This window comes from Thunnus thynnus, chromosome 1, assembly GCF_963924715.1.
Source record: "Thunnus thynnus chromosome 1, fThuThy2.1, whole genome shotgun sequence".
Classification (NCBI taxonomy): Eukaryota; Metazoa; Chordata; class Actinopteri; order Scombriformes; family Scombridae; genus Thunnus; species Thunnus thynnus.
The window spans coordinates 39,269,562-39,293,169 of record NC_089517.1 but is presented as its reverse complement, the minus strand read 5'-3'; the positions used below and the strand labels follow the sequence as shown (position 1 = coordinate 39,293,169).

Genomic DNA, 23,608 nt, shown 5'->3' with positions numbered 1-23,608 from the left:
CTGTAGGTAAATGTGGACTTGTTTCAGTAGAAATGTAACTTAAATGCCTAGTTAACAAGCGATCCATCATCAAGCATTATGTGTTTTTTTTTCAATAGAGTTCAGTGTTAATATTACTCACTTCTCTGCTGAAGTTTGCAGCTTCATTTTGGCTAGCACCCTTCAAGGAAAAGCCTCTCACGCTGTTCTTTTAGGTGAAGTGCTTCTCGGCAAATGCTCTCACTCTGCCCAGGACAATGCTGTAAAGCTACCCCGGCTGCAGGCGCCTCTGTCTGTAACGTAGCTCCGGCGGTGGTCACTTCCTCCTCCACACTGTTGTGTCTGATTCCACAGCGCTATATTTGGCCTCATAAATTGTAAGAGTTACACCACATCTCTCCTTCGACATTTTCAATGCCAAATGTCCACCACAAGTAATGAAATCTTCTGCATCTACAGCCCAGTGTGCTGCTGTACAGCTATCATTAGCTGTTTATACTTCATATTATTAACATGCTTATTGTATACACAGACCATCTCCATATACTATGTATCTGATGAAAATGAATGATTATCCCAGTCTGCCAAAAACAAAAGATTCTATCTTAAGATGTTAAACTGAGACAGGGTTACAGTCTCTATGCATTCACTTCAATTAGGAAAACCATCTCCTTGCTTTCAAACCTTCTGGCTTATTTTGGTCCTGGTGTAGAGGTTATTACATGTATGGGGAAGTAAAACAGACTGAGCCAGATTCACTCATTAACTGTTCCATCCACCATTTATACGCATCATTCAGTGTGGCCTTCAAAGCTGTTTTTCTCACCTCACATAGCATTAACAGCTTATTCACACCAGCCTTTTTATGAGTTCCATGAATAACACAGCAAGGCTGCATCTGATAAGTGCTTCTAACACTACTGAGGAAAAACTCTTTTTCCTCTGACAGAATTGCACAAATGATGTTGTGTCAGATTGCCTGCACTGACTTGTCTGCATGTTGGTGTATGGCCACAAAGTAGAAGAATACTGAGTGTCATTACATTCCAAATAAAAACCCCACCTACTTAGAAACACAATATCTGTGTTGACAGTGTCTCGAAAATGTAGTTGTCGTGGTTCACCCTGCTGTGGGGACAGTGATGGGAGAGTTGTAAATGTGCTGGTGAGAGACACCAACATATGACACTTTAAAGTCAGTTGTAAGTCAGCATTGTATCCAATATCTACATTCTGTATATACCAGCTATGTATCAGATTGTTTTCCTTCTTGTCCCTATAGATAATGTAATTAGTGTCTTGTAAGCCTGTGTGAGCTGGGCATCTTTTGGATGAATGGCACTTGAATGCAAATACTTCTTCATTCATTCATACTACTTCAAAGTAGGGAATTTATTTTTCCAGTTATTACAACTGCACATGGATGAACTGTTTCGGCAAACAATTCAATCAATTTCCTCACAGACCATTTTAAAAATGGAGACATAATAAATGGATTAATATTAGGGTTGTCTTTCCGTAGTATTGTATATATGAGCTATATTTGTAACTTCTAGATGAATCTTCAGTCATATACATACATATGTATGTATATGTCACAGAAGAAATAATGAATTGTTGAGCTTTTTTAAGTATTCAATAAATACACGGATATTGACAGTCAAGTGACATCACCTGGGTATCTCTGTTTGGGCTTGGGGGACCACAAAATTATGACAGGGACACAAACTGAGGCAGTGGAGTTGGATGAAGTTGTTTACCAGGCAGGGTTGGTCTAACTGAAAGATGCTATCAAGCTGCATCGTGTGTATTTTAGAATTCAGAAAGTTTGGAGTTTGACATATAAAAGGGAGTAAAACTCAGGGTATCTTTGCATCTGCTGCTTTGTGATCATCTTGACCACAGATGAAATGACCTGTCCCTTACCTTTATGGAAGTGCAACACTACACTTATAGCACACACCTGGATTTTAGACAGCACGTTGCTTACACACCTTTGAGTTAAGAGAGCCATCTTTTAGTTAAAGCAATCACAAAATAAAAAAATACATATTGAAATTGAATAATTTGAAAATATAATTCCAGAGCTGCAATAATTAATCAGTTAGTCAATCACCAGAAACTATTTTTATAATTGAATAAGCCTTTTTTTAATCAAAAAATAAATGCCAACATTTCTCTGGTTCCAGCTTCTCCGGTGTGAGGATTAGCTGCCTTTCTCTGTTTTATATATTTCTATTGTAAAATGAATATTTATGGGGTTTGGACTGTAGGTCGGACAAAATTATACATTTGATGACATCACCAAGGACATAGGGGAAATATGATGACCATTTTTCAGTATTTTCTATAGATAACATTATCATTAACATTATCTTTATTTGCATTAATTACAATTAAACATTGAAAAATCTCCAGGTTCCTTATGGAAATTGTTATTCACTCAAATTTAACAAACAAAATAAGTATTCATGTGTCTTTACTTTATATGAACTTTTTACACAAACATATAAATATATGTTGTGAAACTCAATATCTGCTTCAGCCCAAAGGACACATTCATTTAAACATACACCACCTCCTACACACACTTCATCTCACACTGTCTGGTGTCTTACTCCATATTACTTCAGATAGCCTTTTTTTTTTCCTCCTTAAATTTGCATTTAATTTCTGACTGATGATGTCACCTACTAATGAAAAAAATTGAATAAATTCTGTTTGATTTGACAGTTGACATCTTTTTTGTAGAGGATATAGAAACATATACAAGCTCTGTGTTGCTTCATATTCAAAGCAGTTACCCTTAGTCAAATTAAATAGTTGATTGAAATATGCTACTAAAAATATAAAGCAGAAGAGATTGGTGGGGCCCTGAGACATCAGAGACAGGAGTCCACAGCCACTCTGTGAAGATGTAATGCTCATTATAAAGAAAACCAACATTGGACAGCAGATTTCTCCTTCTTTGCACCATGAAAAGGAGGAAATAAGATACAAATGAGAGAAATAAGGAGACAAGTAAGGCCGTATTCAGATCAAATCGGTGGTGCGGCGAAAACGCCAGTCCTCCCATTCATTTGAATGGGGGTAGTGCATTTCAGTTTTGGGCGTTTTGGCTGTAGCAGCACTGCACCGGCCTGCAGGAGGAAAGTTGACCCAGAGTCAACTTTGGGAGAAACACAACCTGACGTTACTGCAGCTTAATGCTGCAGTGGCCAATCACAGCTGGAGATCAGACTGATCAGAGCTGTAAAACCGTGCCATGAGGTAGTACAAAGTCGTTACTAGGAGGAGGAGAGGACATTTCTCTTCGTTTGATAACGTTAAAAGTAAAGTTAGACTTTGCTGACAGCTTCCCGACTCATTTTAAAAAAGACGAGAAAAAGAGAGAGGTGAGAGCACCAGTTAGAGAAAGAGGGAGCAGCTGTGGTCGAGCGAGCTGGAGAGTGAATGATGAGAGGGAGTGCTGGTAGCGAGAAAGCCAGTGAATCAGATCAATAAACGTTCTTTTCTGATTGTTTCACAGCGTTTATGTTCTAGAGCACAAACACGCCTACACCCCCACACCACTCAACCCTGCGGCACACTGCCTGATTTGGTCTGAATATGGCCTAAGAGAATTAAATCAACCGATGGACAGATGAAACCTGTAGACAACTCCTTCTCAGCGGTACTTAAATGCTAATATTAGGATGCTTCATTCATTTGTGGCCAACATGGCCAAAGAAAATAGGATTGCAATTTCTTCAAGTGTGGAGACAATTACAATCTTAAACCTGCAGTGCAGAACTTTTACATATAAATTAATCTTCTTTACATTCAAGCCCAGATGACTTCACCACATGCTGATTAAGCCTATCAGCGCCAGATAAATCTCTCTGTATTTCACAGTATACAGAGTTTTTAAATCTCATGTCAGGAGGGACATTCCCGCGCTGGCTATTTTAATGTGCACCCAGAGACTTCTGCTGGCCAAGCCAGCTAACGTCCAGTTAGCCCTCTGTTAACTTGTAACTAAGCAATTAGTTCCAACACAGAGCAAAAACGCACTCTAATGCATCTACTCCTGCTGCATGCGCTTCCTGACAATACATCAGCTTAATATCTGAAGAGTGCTAGCTTGCTAGCTAGTGTTAGCTTGCTAGCTACGTGGCAGGGATAGACAGAACAAAGAATCTTCATGCTGTACAGTCAACTGCCCCAGCTTCTCCTCGTAACCACAGATGATGTTTTGTCAAGAAACACAAATTAATAGTGCAGATAAGTGTACAGAGTCTTTGTTCAGTCTGTCCCTCTAGTAGATGTGATCATTAGATTTGATGTACAGTAGCCAGAGCCAGCTAGCCACCTGGAGTCATGACAGTCTCATAAACTGCAACAGGGGCGTTTGTAGTGCAACCACTGATGTTACAGGACTGTAGTGACTCAACTAATGTAGTCAGCTATCATCTACAGTACTTTTCGACTGGAAACTTTGTTGCACACATTTTTTTACGTGAAAACAAATTTCATATCAATGAGTCAATTTATTGCCCAGCCCTAATTCATTATGAGGGGAACATGAATGTCTGTACAAAGTTTCACAGGAATCCATCCAATAGTTGTCGGACCATTTGACTCTGAATCACAGTGCTGGACCTTTCTACTGACCCCACGTTGCCATCCGCAGAGCCACAACACCACTGTGGCTAAAAGAGGAATCCTATAATACAAAAGGCTGAGAAGCCATTTGAAGCCATGCATTAGTGTGCGTTCAGTCAGTGATGGCTCATCAACCAGCTACTAATGACTTCTGCTGTTTGTTGTCCACATTGCTGTAGGAAAAAAAACATGTCCAGCATGCAACGGCTACTTGATGGCCTTTTAATAGACACGCACATTAGCCAAATGGAATATCTCTCTCTACAGCCTCTTCCTATCTATCCTTTATTTTCTCTCAGGCTGATTATAGGCACTTAGGATTTTTACTCTCCATCCATTTTGCTCACTTTCTCTTTCTTTCTTTCTATCTCTGTATTTCCCTGTCAGAAGATTTGAAGGATGAAGTCAGTTACAGCACTACCATTCATTTACTCTGTTGCTGCATGTGTTTTTCAGTATTCATTTATGATAAGCCCTTGTTTTTCCTTATGTCGTGCTTTCCACTCTATACACAAGCAGCCTCCTATGTGTTTGGTTAATTACTTTTCCATTTGTATTTTTTACATGTGCTCTCTCTCTCTTCCATCCATCAGCCTCTTCCTGGTATCTGCATGGAGATTAGATGAACATTCTGTTTATTATTGTGCAACTGCAAGAATGTTCCTCTGCAGGGGGAAGGCAGACAGCTTATCAATCTGTTTTGGTTTAATGTACTCAGTAGACTCTCAAAACAGCCTCACAGGGATGTGTGTGCCTGTCTGTATATTCATATTTTGTATAGAGAGGAAAGTGTGTAGCTGGAGCTCAGCACTGTCAGTTCAGTCACATGTTGGAGGAAATGGTGTATGTGCTACAAGATAATATATAACATAGGTCTAGTTGTTTTTAGACATTTTGATGCGTGTGTGTGTGTGTGTGTGTGTGTGTGTGTGTGTGTGTGTGTGTGTGTGTGTGTGTGTGTGTACAATCCATGGAAGGGGTACAACCCTGTTTTGCTGAAGGGACCTGGACCCCCTGAGACACTGACACTGTTCCTGTGAAACTCCTGTTTTAGTTAACTTTTTGCTGCCATTGCTGATAATCCAAACTCCAAACATTCAGTCCTCACTCACTAGATACTAAATACTTTGCCATTTTGTCTATTAGTGTTAAGCTACTTTTGATGAAACACAACACTCTATTACAACTCAAATGACATAATCCCACTCTTTCCTGGTTTTAATGTAACAATAAAGAGTAACACACTCACTCCAAAGCCACAGTTTTAATTTTAATTAAAATGGACAATTTTTTTATCCAAGTCAGATCTTCTGAAGATTACTCTTTACTCTATTTCATTATTCTTTTTCCATTGGTGCTGTCTTATATCAGCCATGCATCTATGTGATGTGCATATAATTACACCCTTCTGTGTAAGCTTTTAATGTAAAACACCTGCAGGAAGTGTTGAGTTTTATTGACAGTAGCTTAACACTGATGAAAAAAAATTGCAAAGTAAAACTAGATTCATTATTGAATGAATATTTATACATATCCTGAATATTTATCCTGTTATCAAACAAGTTGAGTCCGGTCTAACGGATTTGGTCTTTGAAAACGGAAATGATGTCCGTGTTTATTTGCACATAGAGCGGGGAAGTGACATCTGATCACAAGTGGTCACTCACGACGCATGTGGAGATGGTATAATGCCAGATGTAAACAGATGAACTTAGAGCTGTCCACTTGTGATCAAGATGCATGTTAATACCTGGCCTAAGTCCCAGCTATAGGTCATCTGCAGATATCTGTTTGCAAAAAAATATTCAGGTGGAAATAAAACCCTTATACTTCTGTTACTCAATGCCACTAGCACTTAGAGTTATTCTGACTATTGGGGAAAAACTTCAGAGTATTAGCTTTGAAAAGACACCAAAACCATGCATGTACTCCTAATGGTTCAAGAACAGCTTTCAGTTTACTTCAGGTATGTCTTGGCTACTTTTACAGGAATTTAAAGGATTGTTCTGAAAAGCCCCAGCTGTTATTTGAATAACTTGGTCATTACTTGATACAGTCCATCTTATCTGAGAATTTTCTCACTACCTCACAAGTTGTATTCTTCTCACAGTGCAAAAAGCATTAAGATAACAGCACACCATACTTCCCACTAAGATCCAGAATAATAGTTACTAGTAGCAAGTTGGAATGTTTTGAACTTTGGGTCAAAGTTAAGCTCTCATTGTGAGAGTAACAGCACCTAGAGTAGAATATTAGATGAAGAGCGCGGGAAGACTCTGGCCCCTCTACAGCCAGCAGAGCATGAGAGAGAAATGTCATCCTTCACAGAAAGGGATTTTTCTAATAGGCATGTAAAAAGTCTAATAACCGCTTGTGTATCTGCTAACATGGAGGAAGAACCTCCTTAACCTTGGCTAATGCTCTCCTCCTCTCCCTCTTTTGGTCTGCTGAAGTTCAATACCATCTGTCAGCTTCATAAGCATTTTAAAAAGAGAATGAATATTTGACTATATCTATCAGTTACTCAGGTTATGTGTACATGACAGTTTGTTGGAGTTGTGAACATTTTAACCAAGTATTGTTATAAGATTTGACACTAAAGAATGCTCCAAACTACCCTAAATTCTCATTTAGTCACTTAGGCCGAGTGTCAAATAATACCTGGGGGCGTAGCCAACACAAACGAATAAAAAGCAGTTACTAATAAAGGCCAGGAATTACCTGTAGCCTACTACTACAACAGCTCACATGTTAAATTTGGTATAATGTACATTTCCACAGCACTAATTGCATCAGTAACACAGAGACATCATATACTTTATTTCATTTGAACAGAAACAATATTTTCATACTCCAGTTTATTCCAGTCATTACTTCTTAGCCATATTTATTATCAATGTTAAGCTGCCTTCAACAAAGCTCAACATGTCCTAATATTTTTCCAGATTAAAAGCCTACCTATAAAGGGAGGACTGCAAGACTTTAATATGAAAATACTCAAAGAGCAAGAGTTTCATTCATGGTAGTTCAACATCCTTCAGTGGGAAAAAGGCAAAGTGGAACACCTGACTGCATTTATTACCACCACTACAGCTATCTAGGCCTGCAAATACATATTATTTTTTATTTGGTTATTATTTTAAATACCCAGTTAATCATTTATTCTTTGTAGTCTATTAGTTCATTATAAAATGTCAGGAAATAGTGAAAATGCCTGTCACAGAGGAGTCCTCTTCCAGTTTATCATCAAGATTGTTGCTGATTAATTTTCTGTAAACTGGCTTAGTGATAATTCAACTAATTGTGTTCTTTCATTAATTCAGCAAGAGCATTGATTTTAAAGGAGTATTCCACCCAGTTTTACACATGAAGATCAGTTTACTTGTCATAAGTCCTAATCAGCCTGTGAAAACAGTTGTATAACGTCTTCTGTAGCTCTAGAGGAGCTTTGTCGAGTTTAACCAAATATCTGCATTACAGAGTATATGGCATTTCATCCATTTCAAAACCAGAGTGGACATAAAAAACAGGCACGTGCATATGATACAAGTGCACAGAACAGTATCCACAAGCAGAAAAGCATCTTCGTAAAAGAGCATTTCTGCTCCACATGCACAAATGTGGTCCTGTGAGTACAGGCCTAAGACCAGCGCAACTGCTCAACACTCGCTAACTTGTCAAATTAACTTTTGAGACTTTGGAGGCAGGGATGGAATACACAGACTGCTTCTTTGATTGATTAGAATACTGACCATGACCATTGATTGGCTGTTTGGTTTGATCACTTGCACAGTCAAAGACAGGCAGATGCTTGAGAGAACAAAGGGGAACATAAATAATGATATTTAGCAGCTGATTCCCTGTTTTTTACCACTTACACTTATGAAAAAGTGTTAGACATCGTAGCAAAAGCCTTAACACTGTTTAAACCCACTGTCAGATTTGTGAAACCTTTATTTTGCCTATGAAAACAGAAGAAAGGGAGATTTCACTGCTATTTCTCCACCCAGACCACATTAGACCAGGTCTAGATCAAAAACCACTGTACTTAGACCTGTTAAATCTGGACTAGATTACCAAGGAGACTCTAGAGACTCATTAAAACACAGTTTCAGATTTGTGAAACCTGACAATGTCACTGCTTTTTCCCCATCCAGACCACATTAGACAGTTTAAAAAATTGACCTTTTAAACATATAGTGTGGTTGTATTTCAAAAGGCTTTTCTACCTTTGTTTTTAAGTGAGAAAGAGAAGCTCTACATGGCCATAACCAATGAAATGGAGTGTCATGAAATCATGCTGTGAATTTCTATCTGCAAGATCAGTGAAATCTACCTTTTTTGTGTTTTTACAAATATAATAAAGGTTTCACAAATCTGAAACTGTGTTTTAATGACTCTCTGGATTCTCCTTGGTAATCTAGTCCAGATTTGACAAGTGTTTTTTGATCTAGACCTGGTCGAATGTGGTTTGGATGGAGAAATATCAGTGAAATCACTATTTTTTCTGTGTTCATAAGCAAAATAACAGTCATTCTACAATAACTATTTAATCAGCCTAACTGTATTGCTGCCACTGAAGACACTAAGTAGACCTTTTTTTGTGCATCTGGTTGAAGTATGCGTGTAACCTTCTGTTTGTTTCAAGATGTGTCAGGGGAGAGCAGTCAGAGTGGAGCCCAGTTCCAAGGTCGTCCCAGTGAGGTCTGGTCCCAGTGGCAGAACCAGCATCACTCCCAGCAGGCCGGGGAGCAGCACACACACCCCAACCCCAGCCAGACTGAAGTCTTCCAGGTAACACACTCTCACACTAAGGCTGTGCTGCTTTTGGACTCCTCTGTGTGTCAGTGTCTTCCAGCTGCTGGCTGCTGACCAGTCTACACAGAGAGTGTGTTTGATATGTGTGATAAGAGGTGTGTGTCCTCAGCACACCCCCAGACCTCTGACCCACCCTCCACCCCCCTCCCCCCTTGTGTCTCTGCAGGATATGTTACCCATGGCTGGAGATCCCACACAGGGAACAGCCAACTACAACATTGAGGACTTCGCTGACCTCGGCATGTTCCCACCATTCTCTGAGTAACCCCTCCCCCCTCTCCGTCCCCCCACCCTGTTGGTCTGCCCTGGCCACCATAGACAGTGGAGGAACTGGACTGATATTTGCATTTCATCTCTTATGTTCTGTCTCATGTTTCTATATTGCTGGATCACCAACACACAGCTGATGTGCAGCACTGTGAATGTCTGGGTGCACTTGTCATTCACGCACACATACAAACACACACACACACACAATCCATTCATGTTCAGGCTCCAAGGCCTGCAGTATGTATCTGTGAACATACACATACCTCATTGCTGCAAGAGGAATCGTGCTGTCAGATGGAAGCTACATCAGTCAACATGTATCAGCTGTTTGTCTTCACAGTGATGGACATTGTCTCAAGCTCTGAACAAACGCAGATGAAGTTAAAAGTGTAGTCTGTGATGTTCAAGTCACTGAAATTGTCGAGATAGGAATCCAGAGTGAAGCTCTGTACAGTCAGTGTCAGTATGACTAGAGGAGGTCAGTCATGTCATCATAGCTGTAATTGTAAAGGACTAGTACCAGTGTTATACAGTATTATATAGATTTTACTTTTCAGATTTGACTGGATTAAGTTAACTCCAGTTTCTGGAACACACACTGCACTAAATCTTACCTAAATATTCCTGTTGACTGAACAGGAAATATGTTTTCAGATGATTTAACATTTAAATCTCAGTGATGGTGCTGATTTAGAGCTGACGTGGAGTTCTGCACAGTATCACATTTCATTTAACTATAAAGAGACGGTAACACTGCATCAATTAGTCATTACTTAACTGTTGAGGAATTTAGGCCTCAGCTACTTCAGAGAAGTTGCCCAAAGTTGTCAAAGATCTTGCTCAACTGTGATTGGAGCACTGAGGAGAAAACATTGGCTGGCCCTGTGCACATTGAAACTTGCTGGTATTTTTCAAATGAAAAGATCCTGAGAGAGTTCATGTACATGTGCACATTTTACTGGAGGCCTACAGAGACTAGAATGAATGAGCTGAACTGAGTGTGAGCATCACATCATCACATCCTGCTGTATGTCTCACTATAGTCTCAGAAGTTCCGTACAGTAACTGTTGGTGTTTAGATGTGCGCACCGACAGTCCTCGACCTCCAAGCATGATTACTTTATATCGTAGTATTGTCATACATGGTCACCCAGTTTGTACAGTGATGTGGCAATAACCCACACTGGGTCACATGTTTGACCTGCTGGTGTCATCAGTCAGAAGGCTGGTGTGGCTCACATGTGTCAGTACATAATGTCACAGTGACTGCTCTAGTGTTATTAGAGGATGTATATTTATTTCACAATGACTGAGACAAAATAATGTGGACACACACTCTTCAGCTGAATCATAAAGCTGTGTATGCATAGTTCTGCTGTGTGTGCAAACAGATTTTTTGTATCTTTCTTTATGCATCAGGCCTTGGTGTCAGTCTAGACAGGACGTCATTTATATCACAGTACAGTAGGAAATGACCAATCTCCTCTGGTAATAACTGCAGTGATTGGAAAGAGAATCATGCTGATGGAAATGCCAAGAAATCCCAACACTATCTGTTAGGGCTGTGCGATATGACAATATATATATATATACATATTGTGTGATGATAGAAAAACGTCTGTCGTTATTATACTATATTGTTTATTTCAGTGTCGCAAATCAAACTCTTTACGGCAAGATTTTTCGTCAGTTGGAGTCTGTCCATCTTTTGTATGGATTACATTAATAAATTACTCTTCTGGGCTTTTTACTCGCAAAGCTTTTATTGCACTGACATTAAAGTAACAAGTGTAGTTGTCAACTCGAGTACTTCACCTGGTTCACTGTCAGAGTAGCGACCATAAATGACAGCAAAACGCAGTAGAGTCTATGTTTATTTATTTGTAATCTATCTACTAAAGGAATGATTCTCTGTCTGTATGTCCTTTGCGTATCTCTTGAACTGTTTATCCAATTGACTCCACACTTGGCGGGTGTATGGCTGGGGAACAAAGGGAGTGCCATGTCGAATTTGGTGCAATTTGGACACACGCCATGATAAATATTAATAAATTTAAACTCTAAATAAACAAGCCATCAGCTGCTCTGCTCTGCAGCAGCAGGGCGGGGCCTCTGGGCTTTGCTACTGCATCTCATGATCTGAGCTGTACAACCCTGCCATTAGAGTGAGGAGGGCATGACATTCTTCGTTTAATAGCGTTAAAAGTTTGGGTTTTTTGCAGGTTTCCCAACTTATTTTAAAAAAGACGAGAAAAAGAGAGAGAGATGGCGGGGGAACTGAGAGACAGTGCTAGAAAGTTTTCTCTGAGAGAGAGAAAGCCTGTGAATCGTTATTTCCTGATTGTTTCACGGCAGTTATGTTCTAAAGCACAACAACCATCAAACACTCAACAGGTGATTTACTGTGAAGACAGATGCTCTTTTGGTGCAATTTGGACACGCAACACATTTAATATTAATAAATATTGAATGAACAAGCAAACAGCGAGCTGCTTACCTCCACGTCTGAGTGCATCGAGGGCTGTTTGATATAAACAACGTCGCATCACAGTGAGCCAGGGCTTCTGGGCTCAGACTCGACTTCACACTTGGCAGGTGTGCTGCTGAGGACACAAGGAAGGGCAGTGTCGAGTGTGAAGTTATTTGGACACGTGAGACATTTAATAAACTTAGAACGAACAAGCAAACAGTGAGCCACTCAGCTCCATTTCTGAGTGCAGCAGGGGCTGTTTGATATAAACACCATCACATAACAGCGGGACGGGGCTTCTGGGCTCTGACTTGCTGAGCGGGACAAAGGCATATGCCCTGCTCAGTTAAACTAAGTTAAAAACTAAACTAGTTAAACAGGAGAAGAAAACAGGTAGAGGAAGTAAAACAAGCCAATAGGAGCACAGACATGTTTGACTGGCAACAGAATCAAACAATGGAAGGCCATAAATTGTTTTTACAGTTCAACCTCAGTTTAGTCTTACTGGTGAAGTTTCTGTCTGGATTAAAACCATTTAATTTATGAATTTATCATCGTTTTAATTGATACATATATATGTTGTTCTCAAGAAATAATAAGCAATCAGCCTGTTCCAAACAGGTATGTTTTGAACGGGCACTGCACTACTTTACCTAATTTATGGGCACTTGTTTTATTTCAGCTCAGTGTGAGAGTCTCTACTGCGTTTTTCTGTCATTTATGGGCGCACTACTCTCCTCTGCTCTCTGTGGTTCAGCGAGGGTGGGGCCGAGCCTTTCGTGTGTGCTGCACACACAGCGCAGCAGAGGAGAGACAGTGAACCAGGTGAAGTACATGAGTTGAAGATGACTACACTCTTTATGTTACTGTAAGTGCAATAAAAGCTTCACGGGTAAAAAGCCAGTAAGAGTAATTTATTAGTATAATCCATGCAAAAGATGGACAAAGACAAATCAAGGAGCTTGTACCTAAAAGAGGGGCTACTTCTGTCAGTTTGGGAATGAAAAGTCTGACTGACCATCTTGACAGACCAGAAACTATTTATTCATTGACTTTACAGTGAATCTGCTATATTGTGAGATGTATCGTTAACTGGATATGAAATGACCTCTATATCAGCATATGAGGTTTTGGTCATATCACAGCCCTACCATCTGTTCCCACAGACACACAGTGAGACTTCTGTGAGCATTGAATATGTACACCCCCATCTGCCTCATGCAGCCCCTTGCACACCATCACTGACTCTGCCAAACAGCAGCAAGAGAGGAGAAGCTGCTGTCCTCACTGTCCTCATCAACCTTACTGTGTAAAGTTCACCTATATGTAGTGATGTCCATAACTCTAGAGAAAAACCTGATGCGAGGATGGAAGGATTCTGTGTATAAATTAAACAAAATTAGAAAAAAAAACCTCATTGCAGACAGTTGCTAAGCTAAGGCTTAAAGTGCACTTCATAAAGCTAACTGCTAATCTCACCAGCCTGCTTTAAAAGGGAAAAACCGCCATACCGTCCTAGCAAAGCGCAGTATTTACTAGTGTATTTGGTGTTCTTCAGCTCTTGCTGCTTGACTTTATTACTTTATAATCTTTTCAACTATTAAGAGACTGAATAATACTTTCTAGACTGTATAATGTCTCTGACAGGCGGATGGGAGAACCTTGAACAGACATTGGAGTCCTTTTGCTAAAGATCTCAAATTGATGTTTTTTGTAAATAATGTGATTTTTATGTCGACTTGTGTTACTTTCACACAGTACATGTTTTTTGTGTAGGTTTTAATAATATTGTGTGCAATGTGAGTACATATTTAACTATTGGTACTTAGTTAGTCTGTCAATTGTACATTGAGTTCTAGACCTGTATAAATTGTGTAAATGTGACCCATTATTTTTGTGTAACAAATTGTGCTTGTGACAATAAATTCTTATTGGTTACGTGGCTTCCATTCAAAGTTTTAGTCCTCCATTGTTTGGCCATGTTTCACATTTTGAACTTTGATTTTGATTTCATTTAGATTTTTGAAGAGTGTTTATTTTTGACCAAAAGAAGCATCAGCGTAGATAAGAAACAGTTTTCACAGTCATACGCCATATTTTAATGAGATGTAAAAGCAGATAATGTGTGTGTATGTGTGTGTTTGTTAGTGGTGAAACATAACTTAGTACATGTATTCAAATACTGTACTCGGTTCTCTTTCAGTCAAGTCACTCAGTACAACTCATATAGTATGGGATATCATGCCCCCGTGTGACCTGACTGAAGACACCTCAGGCCCATCCTTCAGTTGTTACGCTCTTCACCTTGCGAAGAACACCTCCGCTGAGTCAGGCTAGCTAGCTACAGCTAGTTAGCTCTGTTTCTGTAGTAGGCTACTGCCAGCTCGAAGTTAGCTTAACACCCCTTGTTGATGTTAGCTGCTGGCTACCTGCGGAGCACTACTTTTGTGTGTGTTTTATCTATGGACTTTGTGTCTCGGTATGAGCATCAAGCCTAAACAGGCAAAGAAGAAGTCTTCTGTCCGCCCCTGTCCTCAGGGATGCAACTTCTCTTTGAACAAAAAAGACGAGCACAAGGCATGTCCCGTCTGTCTGGGGATTGTCCATACCAGAAGACCATTGACTGAGCCTGAGTCTGATGCGTCTTTTCAGCAGCTCTGGCACTCAACCATGCAGAGGCAGGTCACATTCGTGGAGAAAGTGCTGGGAAAAACTACCAAACGGCAAATGGCAGTAACCTCTCCGAGATGAGAGACCCAGCTTCATCTGAGTCTGACAGCAAGGAGGTAACTGGGCTGACCACATGGAGTATGTTGAGGGGTTGGAAAAGTATGAGCCGGAGCCCTGATGGCCGTTTGCCATGATGACGATGATGTGCTGAACATTGGCTTGGACATGCATGGTTTATCAGAGGATGAACAGGAGGCTTTATCGTCTGGCCAGTACACCTCTGCTGCTGTCGGTTAGGCCAGGATGATACATCCTTCTTCTCACTGTACCGATGTGCAGCTACGAAACTGGAGGTGGAGTGGCCCTCTCCTCCTCCAGCTCAGAAACCGTCACGTTCACAGGGTTTTTCCTTCTCCCTGAGTCGACAACGGTCACTTGCCCATGTTTCCAGGCTTGGACTTGACATGGAACAAACCGCTGTCTACCCACATCACAGTGCCCAGCTATGGACAGTATTTGCATCTGGATGGAGCTGAAAAAGTGGTCTGTTCAATCCTCTGCCTATGGAGCCATCCCTAGCAGCTTATCTTGCCGGATCCCTCAACCATGGTGGGGGGCACCACAGCCCTTTCATCTAAGCACTGCAGGTTCTCTGCATGTCAGCTTGAGAAGATTTACCAGGTGCAGGCAGGCACCACTCGTGCACTGAGCTCCGTCACCATACTTCAGACATATTAAGCCATGAGCCATGTGTGAGCTTGGACAACAGATGCACCTGACAGTCCACTGGCACCTCTTCTCAACAAGGTCACAGTTGTCATGGATTATGTCCTTCGTGTGTCCCGCTGTGGGATTGTCCAGTGCTCTCCCTTGGCAGAGGGATGGCATCTACAGAAGTGGCATAGAGACACCTGTGGCTGATTCTCTTTGATGTCCAGATAGGGATAGGGCCATTCATTTGGATGAGCCAATGTCTGCTGAGGGTTTGTTTGGGCACTCACTCAAGCTATTCAGGTGAAGTTTGAGCTGAGGAAGAAGCGGGCAGGAGCTCTATACAGCATCTTCCCCAGATGTGATGTGAAACCCAAGTGCCAGGCAGCGCTCGCAAGCCTGCGATACCACCGGCTCCCCTCAAGAGGGAAGTGCCAGTCACAAGTTTGGGCTACCAGCATCATGAATGTTCAATTGTTGAATCCAATGAAATGTAGATTTTGTACTCAAAACACTGCAAATCAAATAAACCAGGGCAGACTGGTGATGTTGTACCCCCCGGCATGCCAGAGGATGACAGCCCCTCCCCTACAGTGCTGCAGGTCAGTTGGCTAGCAGTTCACTTCTCTCAATGGTGTGCGTGCGCAGCCTCTAAGTGAGTAGAGAGAACGGTTCACTATGAGTTATTGGTTAGAGTTCCTAGAGAACCCCCAACTACACAAGGGCACCCCTATAAGGAGGGTGTCTTTTCACAATATGGTGTCCATAGATGCCTCCCTGAGGGGGTGATGGGCTCTGTGTGATGGTGCAGCAGTGAGAGGGTACTGGTTGTTGGTACAATGCAAGTTCCACATCAACCACCTGAAGCGATTGGTGACTTTCTTAGCTCTAAAGTATTTTCGTCTGGCTCTGACAGGCCAGTATGTTCTGATCAGGACAGACAATACAACAGTGGTTTCCTACTCCTAAACTGCTTGTTTCCTAAACAAGCAGGGAGGAACCCATTCATTTTCCTTGTTAAAACTCTCTCTAAAAGTCTCACTCTGCGTTTCTTAAAGGAAGTTTGCCATCTGAGACCTGTGGTTAAATCCAGCGTCCCCTCATGGGATTTAACATTGGTGCTTTTGTGGGCCTCCCTTTGAGCCCAATGAGTCTGCAGATATGAAATTTCTTTCATACAAAACTGCACTGCTTCCCACTTTGACCTTCATGGTTTATCTGTGCATCCCTCTTGTGCTTGGATGGCTTCAAGGTTATGTTGCACCCAAATGTGGCATATTTCCCTACAGCCTATAGCCCTATGGCTTTTGAGCTCTTGAGCTTTTGTCCCCCTTCCTTTGCATCGAAGGAGCAGAGGAGGCTGCATTCTCTGCGTCCTGTGCATGTACTACGCACCTACATAGACCACACCCTGTGTGCGTGTATGTGACTAATTTTTTGTTTTACATAGACCGCACCCAGAATGTGCATTCATGTGAAAGGGGGTGGGGTAGATAATAGTGAGTAGTGGGTAGATAATAATGTCTTAATACCTAAATTAAATATAAAATAGGTTCCCTGTCAGCTTCCAAAATGACCCATACAACTGTTGCAAAAATGATTCATGAATGTTTTCTGATCTCAGCAACAGCTGTGCTATGTGTATCTTGACTTCCTCATACTGACTTGGGGGTATTCACCTCATCTAGAACTGGAATTTCATGCTCTATCATGCTGGTACATCCTAAATCCATATCTGACTTTGAAAAAATTCCATAATGCTTACTCAAAAACTGCCTCACTTTCTAGACAACAGTAAGACCTGGGAATTCCTTTGCAGCTAACTCTGGTGGCAACCCCAAGCCTGTCCACACAACAAGACCTGCTCTTCCTGAGGACCTACTCACTCAAACACAACAGGGGCAGTATTAGAGGACACAACATCCACAACATGCAAGGAGCCAAGCTGAGTCTAAGGCTCAAGGTGCACATCTACACCACCTACATTTACCACCAGCACAGCAACATGTCCGTTCTTAACTGGAACTAATGCATTGGAGACGAGTAACTCACATGGAAGGCTCCCCTCCCCCGCTCCCAGCAACTCATGAGCATGAAGAAACCTGACCAGGTGGAACCAACACTGGCACAAAGCACGTTGATCCAGCTGTAATACTAACAGGAACAGCTGAATAGGCAAAGCTTCATAGAAGACCGACGGAGGGCTTGAATCCTGCTCAGACCCTGATACTAACTGCTCCATCTCATAAAATATCTTTATCACATTCATGCCCAATATGCAAGGAACAGCTCTTTTATGATGTAATGCTCCGGCATCTGTGCAATCCAGGACAACAAAAACTCCTCTACCTTTTGTGATTCTGCAAACTAGCCCTCTCAAAGCAACTCAGGTAAGGAATGCCCAAAACCATTGGCTGCAGACAGGGAGAACCACTCAGTTTGTGAGTGTCGGATTGAAATGCTGCTCGGAAAATATCTCTGGATTAGTTGAAACATTTGACCCAGTATCCAGGAGGCATTTAACCTTTACATCACCTAATAAAACGTCCAAAGTTGGGCATTTGCCAACTAAACATTCATATTCAACAACATTTGAAACCTAAAAGTGTGAGTCCACTTTAACCTCACCTGAAGCTGCGCTCATCACCACAGGTGGAGAAAGTTTTCCTGCTGCTCAGCTATATTGGCCGACCTATCCCAAGAGACTGCAGTGTGCAGTGCAGAAGCTGCTTTTTGTTATGCAATATGGCCAGCTACCTGACATTTAAAGCATATAGACTGACCATTAGCATCAAATCTTGGCTGTTCCCCACAATCTCCTGCTTGCCTTGCCCCTATGTCTGATAAATCAGACACTTCCTGTGCTAAATCAGAGATTTGGGCCTGCTGTTGCTTCAATGTGCTTTCAGCTAGGCCCTGCTGCTGCTTTAAAATTTGCAAAATTTCCACCATAACTGGGTTAGATTTAGGAGGAGCAGCCTGCATTGGATTCAACATCTTTCACCTCAATTTCATACAAGCTTACTACCTGTCGTTTCTGACCACCCCTGGCATCAACACCCTCCCACATCACCACCTCCTTTCATAGATAAATGAGTTAGTTTAGAATTCTGCCAAACAGCCCATTTTAACTCCCTGCATGAAGTGAAATCTTGAACATTCTCCACAAATTGATTCTGTAGAGCAAAATCACTGCATCAGGTCTGCTTGACATCACAATGGTTGATATCATCAATAATGGCCATAAGTGTGTGCAAATGTGCAGATGGATTCTTCTTCACACCTATCAAAAACTTGTTTTTGCAACCTGGTCAGGGAAGAGGGCTGCCCATATATTTCCTTCAAAATTTTCAATATCTGCAATATGTCTCTCCTCTCTGCCTGATACCAATATTTTACTTCCTGTCCCTGTTTGCTTCCCCACCCAAATGATCCTATATACATAGTCTTCTCGGTATTCCCCAAATGGTGGTAATTCAATGTTGAATTTATTTCACCCAACCACTCATAGAACTCAGCAAAGGATCCTGTATTGAAAACAGGACATTTTTATTCTCATTTGGTACATAAACGACACATTAATAAATAATACACATAAATAATGTGGTACCCACCAGCCACAGACAGCAGGTTCAAATGCTGTGAAGGCAAAGACAAATAGGGAACAATGTTATATTAAAAATACCAATCTTTTTTATTCTAAAATATGGTTACATAAAATTACATTGAGCACAAACAGTGCAGTAATACATTAAGGGTCACATGCACCCCATCTAACAACATCCGGATCAGATTCACAGAGCAAAACAGCACATAAACTAGTACAAGAGGAGCTCACAATCTATACTGTGCAGTGTGCTCTATAGTGCCGACAGGGTTATCACACCAACTAAACAGCCAGTTCTATTTGTTATAGTGTTCCATCCTCCTGGCCTGTACTCTGAATTTTTATCTGAATTCTGAGTTTTTATCAAACTTAGTCCTCATTACAGATAAAGTAATTATAGTAGGTGATTTTTAATATTCATGTGGACATCGATAATGACAGTCTTAGCACTGCATTTATCTCATTATGAGAGTCAATTGGCTTCTCTGAGTGTAAATAAACCCACTCACTGTCGTAACTACACCCTCAATCTTGTTCTGACTTATGGCATCGGAATTGAACATTTAATAGTTTTTCCACAAAATCTTATTTTATCAGACCAATAACAATAACAACAATAATAATATATAGAGATATGACCAGCAATAACAAATAACAGCAATAGCTGCTGAAGGACACCATCAGGACCGTGCCACCATCCTCATGGCGAAGGCTCACAGTATCCCGGGGTTTCCTGCAGGATGACAAAGCACAAAAAACTCTGGGGAAGAAGCCAAGTTACTAACATAAATTAATGGTACATGAATGCATACAGATGGAGAGGAGGAGGAGGGGACTATAACACTCGACTCCATCGCCCCTTTGAAAAGGATGTTAATAAACCATAAGAGGTTAGCTCCATGGTATAACTCCCAAACTTGCAAATTAAAGCAAACATCGTGAAAATTTGAAAGGATTTGGCGTTCCACTGTTGGATCTGGGAGGAGCACAGCTGGTTATTAGCAATAATTAATAATTATCTGAGATAATTATTAATTATTAAAATTAATAAATTATTAATATGAAATAATAATAATGGGGGACCACCCGGAAACCAATAGCCTGACAATAAGGTAGTCTCATAAAAGAGTTCACCTAGAATGCTAATATCTGAGGGATGTCAACATTCACAGGTGAACAAAGGTTTGAGTTCAAGCTCTGACTCTCTCAATCAGCCACTTTTCACAATATATAAACACAATAATGACAAAAGAACTTCTCTTTAAAGATATAACAGTGTTTATTAAACAATAACAAAATTAACAAAGTTAGCCAATGCTTTGATCAATAAATCACTATCCTATCTAAATTCTACCTAAGCAAACATACATGTATGTACAGTGAAAACACATGCAGGCGGGTGCGGGACGCGGTTGCTTTGTCCACAGAGAGCACGTGTATGGACGACAGTCTGCAATGCACGTTGTCTGATTTTTGATACACAACTTACTTTCTCACTCATGATGGCACAAACACAGCAGTCCTGAGTGGGACAAACAAAAAAGGGACTTGGTGGTCCATCGATTCGCACAACAAACAACAGCACTGAAGCTGAAAATAACACACCTTCATAACTTATCTCTGCCCTCTTACTTAAGCCTCTTACTTGGTGGCTTCAGATAGTGAGTAGGTGTGTGTTTCAGTCCATCTTTGGGTTTCGGCTCGCTTCCTCGGCTCGGATGCTGACAGGGCCATCCTCACGCTCTGTCGCCAGGTTTCACGGCAAGCTGATCCTCGGTGGTGTGGTGGAGAAAACAGCGGAGTCGACTCAGTTGAAGAAGAGTGGGGCAGAGAAGTTAACCGCATCTTTGTGAGGAAATACTTTTCTTCCTTCCGCAGGCAGTGAGAGCACTGGGTTGCAGCAGTGGTCTGCTCTCAGATCCGGTGATTGTGTTCGGGTGAACACGGGTTGAAGTCTCAGCTCGTCCAGCAAGGGGAGAATCTTTCAGTTGGTGAGGGGGACATATGCCCGGGGTTAACTCCTTTAGTAAACTTGCTCATGGAGAAAGCAAAGCTTCCTCTCTCTCTGCCAATGAGAGACGAGAGTTCTGGACTTCCTGCAGAGTTCACACCAAGATGTGAACTGAGGAGAGCATGCTTGGAGATGTAGTCTGTTTTGGACTCCCTTTGTTTGACTTGGTGCCCTTCCTTGTTATCAGGCTTTGTGACTGCATGCAGGCTTGCCTGTCTCATGTACATGGAGTATGAGGCCCACACCACCAAACTAGAAGAATCTCCCTTAGTCTGGCAAGATAGTCTTAAAACATATAGGAAGGCTCTCTGTAATGCCAGAGCTGCCTATTACTCATCATTAATAGAGGAGAATAAAAACAGCGCTATGCTCCTTTTCAGCACTTTGGCCAGGCTGACAAAGAGTCATAACTCTATTGAGCCATGTGTTCCTATAGCTCTCAGTAGTAATGACTTTATGAGCTTCTTTAATGATAAAATTCTAACTATTAGAGACAAAATTCATCACCTCCTGCCTTCAACAGGCATCGATTTATCCCCAAACACAGGAACCTTAGAAACAACTGTAATACCTGATATATATTTAGACAGTTTTTCTCCATTTGACCTTCCTGAACTGACTACAACGATTTCTTCTAAACCATCAACCTGTCTCTTAGACCCCATCCCAACTAGGCTGCTTAAGGAAGTGTTACCCTTAGTTAGCACTTCTTTACTAGATATCATCAATCTGTCTTTAGTAACAGGTTATGTATAAAGTAGCTGTAATTAAACCTCTTCTTAAACCTTCTTAAGAATTCTACTCTTGATTCAGGCATTTTAGACAACTATAGACCTATATCTAACTTTCCCTTTCTCTCTAAGATCCTTGAGAAAGCAGTCACCAATCAGTTATGTGACTTTCTACATAAGTATAGTTTATTTGAGGATTTTCAGTCAGGATTTTGAGCGCATCATAGCACAGAGACAGCACTGGTGAAAGTTACAAATGATCTCCTGACTGCAAAAGACAAAGGACTTATCTGTACTTGTTAGATCTTAGTGCTGCATTTGACACCATTCACCATCACATCCTATTACAGAGGCTGGAACATTTAATTGGCATTACAGGAACTGCATTAAGCTGGGTTAAATCCTATTTATCAGATCTATTTCAGTTTGTACAGGTTAATGATGAATCCTCCATGCACACAAAAGTTAGATACTTTATACTATATAAGGTGAATAGTATTCGTCTTATATATGCTTCCTTTAGGTAATATTATTTGGAAACACTCCATAAATTTTGACTGTTATGCAGACGATACCCAATTATATTCATCAGTGAAGCCAGATGAAACCAAGTTAAACCCAGTTTAAGAAACTCCAAGCATGTCAAGAACATAAAGACCTGGATGACCTGCAATTTTCTGCTACTAAACTCAGACAAAACTGAGGTTATTGTGCTTGGCCCTAAACACCTTAGAAACACATTATCTAATGATATATCTACTCTAGATAGTATTACCCTGGCCTCCAGCACCACTGTAAGGAATCTGGGAGTTATCTTTGATCAGGATATGTCCTTTAACTCCCACATAAAACAAATTTAAAGGACTGCCTTTTTTCACTTACATAATATTGCAAAAATCAGGCACATCCTGTCTCAAAAAGAGGAAGGCTGGATTATTGCAATTCCTTATTATCAGGCTGCCCTAACAAGTCTCTAAAGACTCTCCAGCTGGTCCAGAATGCTGATGCACGTGTACTGACTAAAACTAGGAAAAGAGATCTATTTCTCCCAAAATCTCTCCCCAGAATTTAAAATCCTTCTCCTCACCTACAAAGCTCTTAATGGTCAGATATCATCATATCTTGAAGAGCTCATAGTACCCTATTGTCCCACTAGAACACTGTGCTCCCAGAATGCAGGCTTACTGGTGGTTCCTATAGTCACCAAAAGTAGAATGGGAGGCAGAGTCTTCAACTATCAGGCTCCTCTCCTGTGGAACCATCTTCCAGATTCGGTTCAGGGTGCAGACACCCTCTCTACATTTAAGAGTAGGCTTAAAACTTTCCTTAAATAAAGCTTATAGTTAGGGCCGGCCAGGCTCGCCTTGGATCAGCCCTTAGTTATGCTACTACAGGCCTAGACTATTGGGGTACTTCCCATGATGTACTAAGCTCCTGTCTCCTCCTCCTCTCCATCTGTATGCATTCATGTATCATTTATGCATGTTACTAACTTGGCTTCTTCCACAGAGTTTTTGTGCTTTCTTGTCTCACAGGAAACTCCAGAGCATGAGTGATGACAGCATGGTCCGGCCTTGACACCTTCTCCGGCTATTATTGCTATTATTATTACTAGTGATCTCTATTATTATTGTTGTTGTTATTGTTAGTATTGCTGTTAATATGCTTCCCTGTGTCTCTTCCCCCCCTCTACCTCT

At 41.1% G+C, this 23,608-nt stretch overlaps 1 protein-coding gene across 2 annotated transcripts in view; it reads left to right on the top strand.

Annotated features, from left to right (window-relative positions):
• The window catches only part of arnt2 (aryl-hydrocarbon receptor nuclear translocator 2), a 92,022-nt gene extending 77,892 nt beyond the window's left edge, over nucleotides 1–14,130 (top strand). For both annotated transcript variants that reach the window (XM_067597859.1, XM_067597849.1), the window contains 2 exons: nucleotides 9,272–9,417; nucleotides 9,608–14,130. In XM_067597859.1, coding sequence (XP_067453960.1) covers nucleotides 9,272–9,417; nucleotides 9,608–9,706 — 245 coding nt within the window. In that variant the 3' untranslated portion in view covers nucleotides 9,707–14,130. The remainder of the gene's footprint in view (nucleotides 1–9,271; nucleotides 9,418–9,607) is intronic.
• Nucleotides 14,131–23,608: the final 9,478 nt, after the last annotated feature.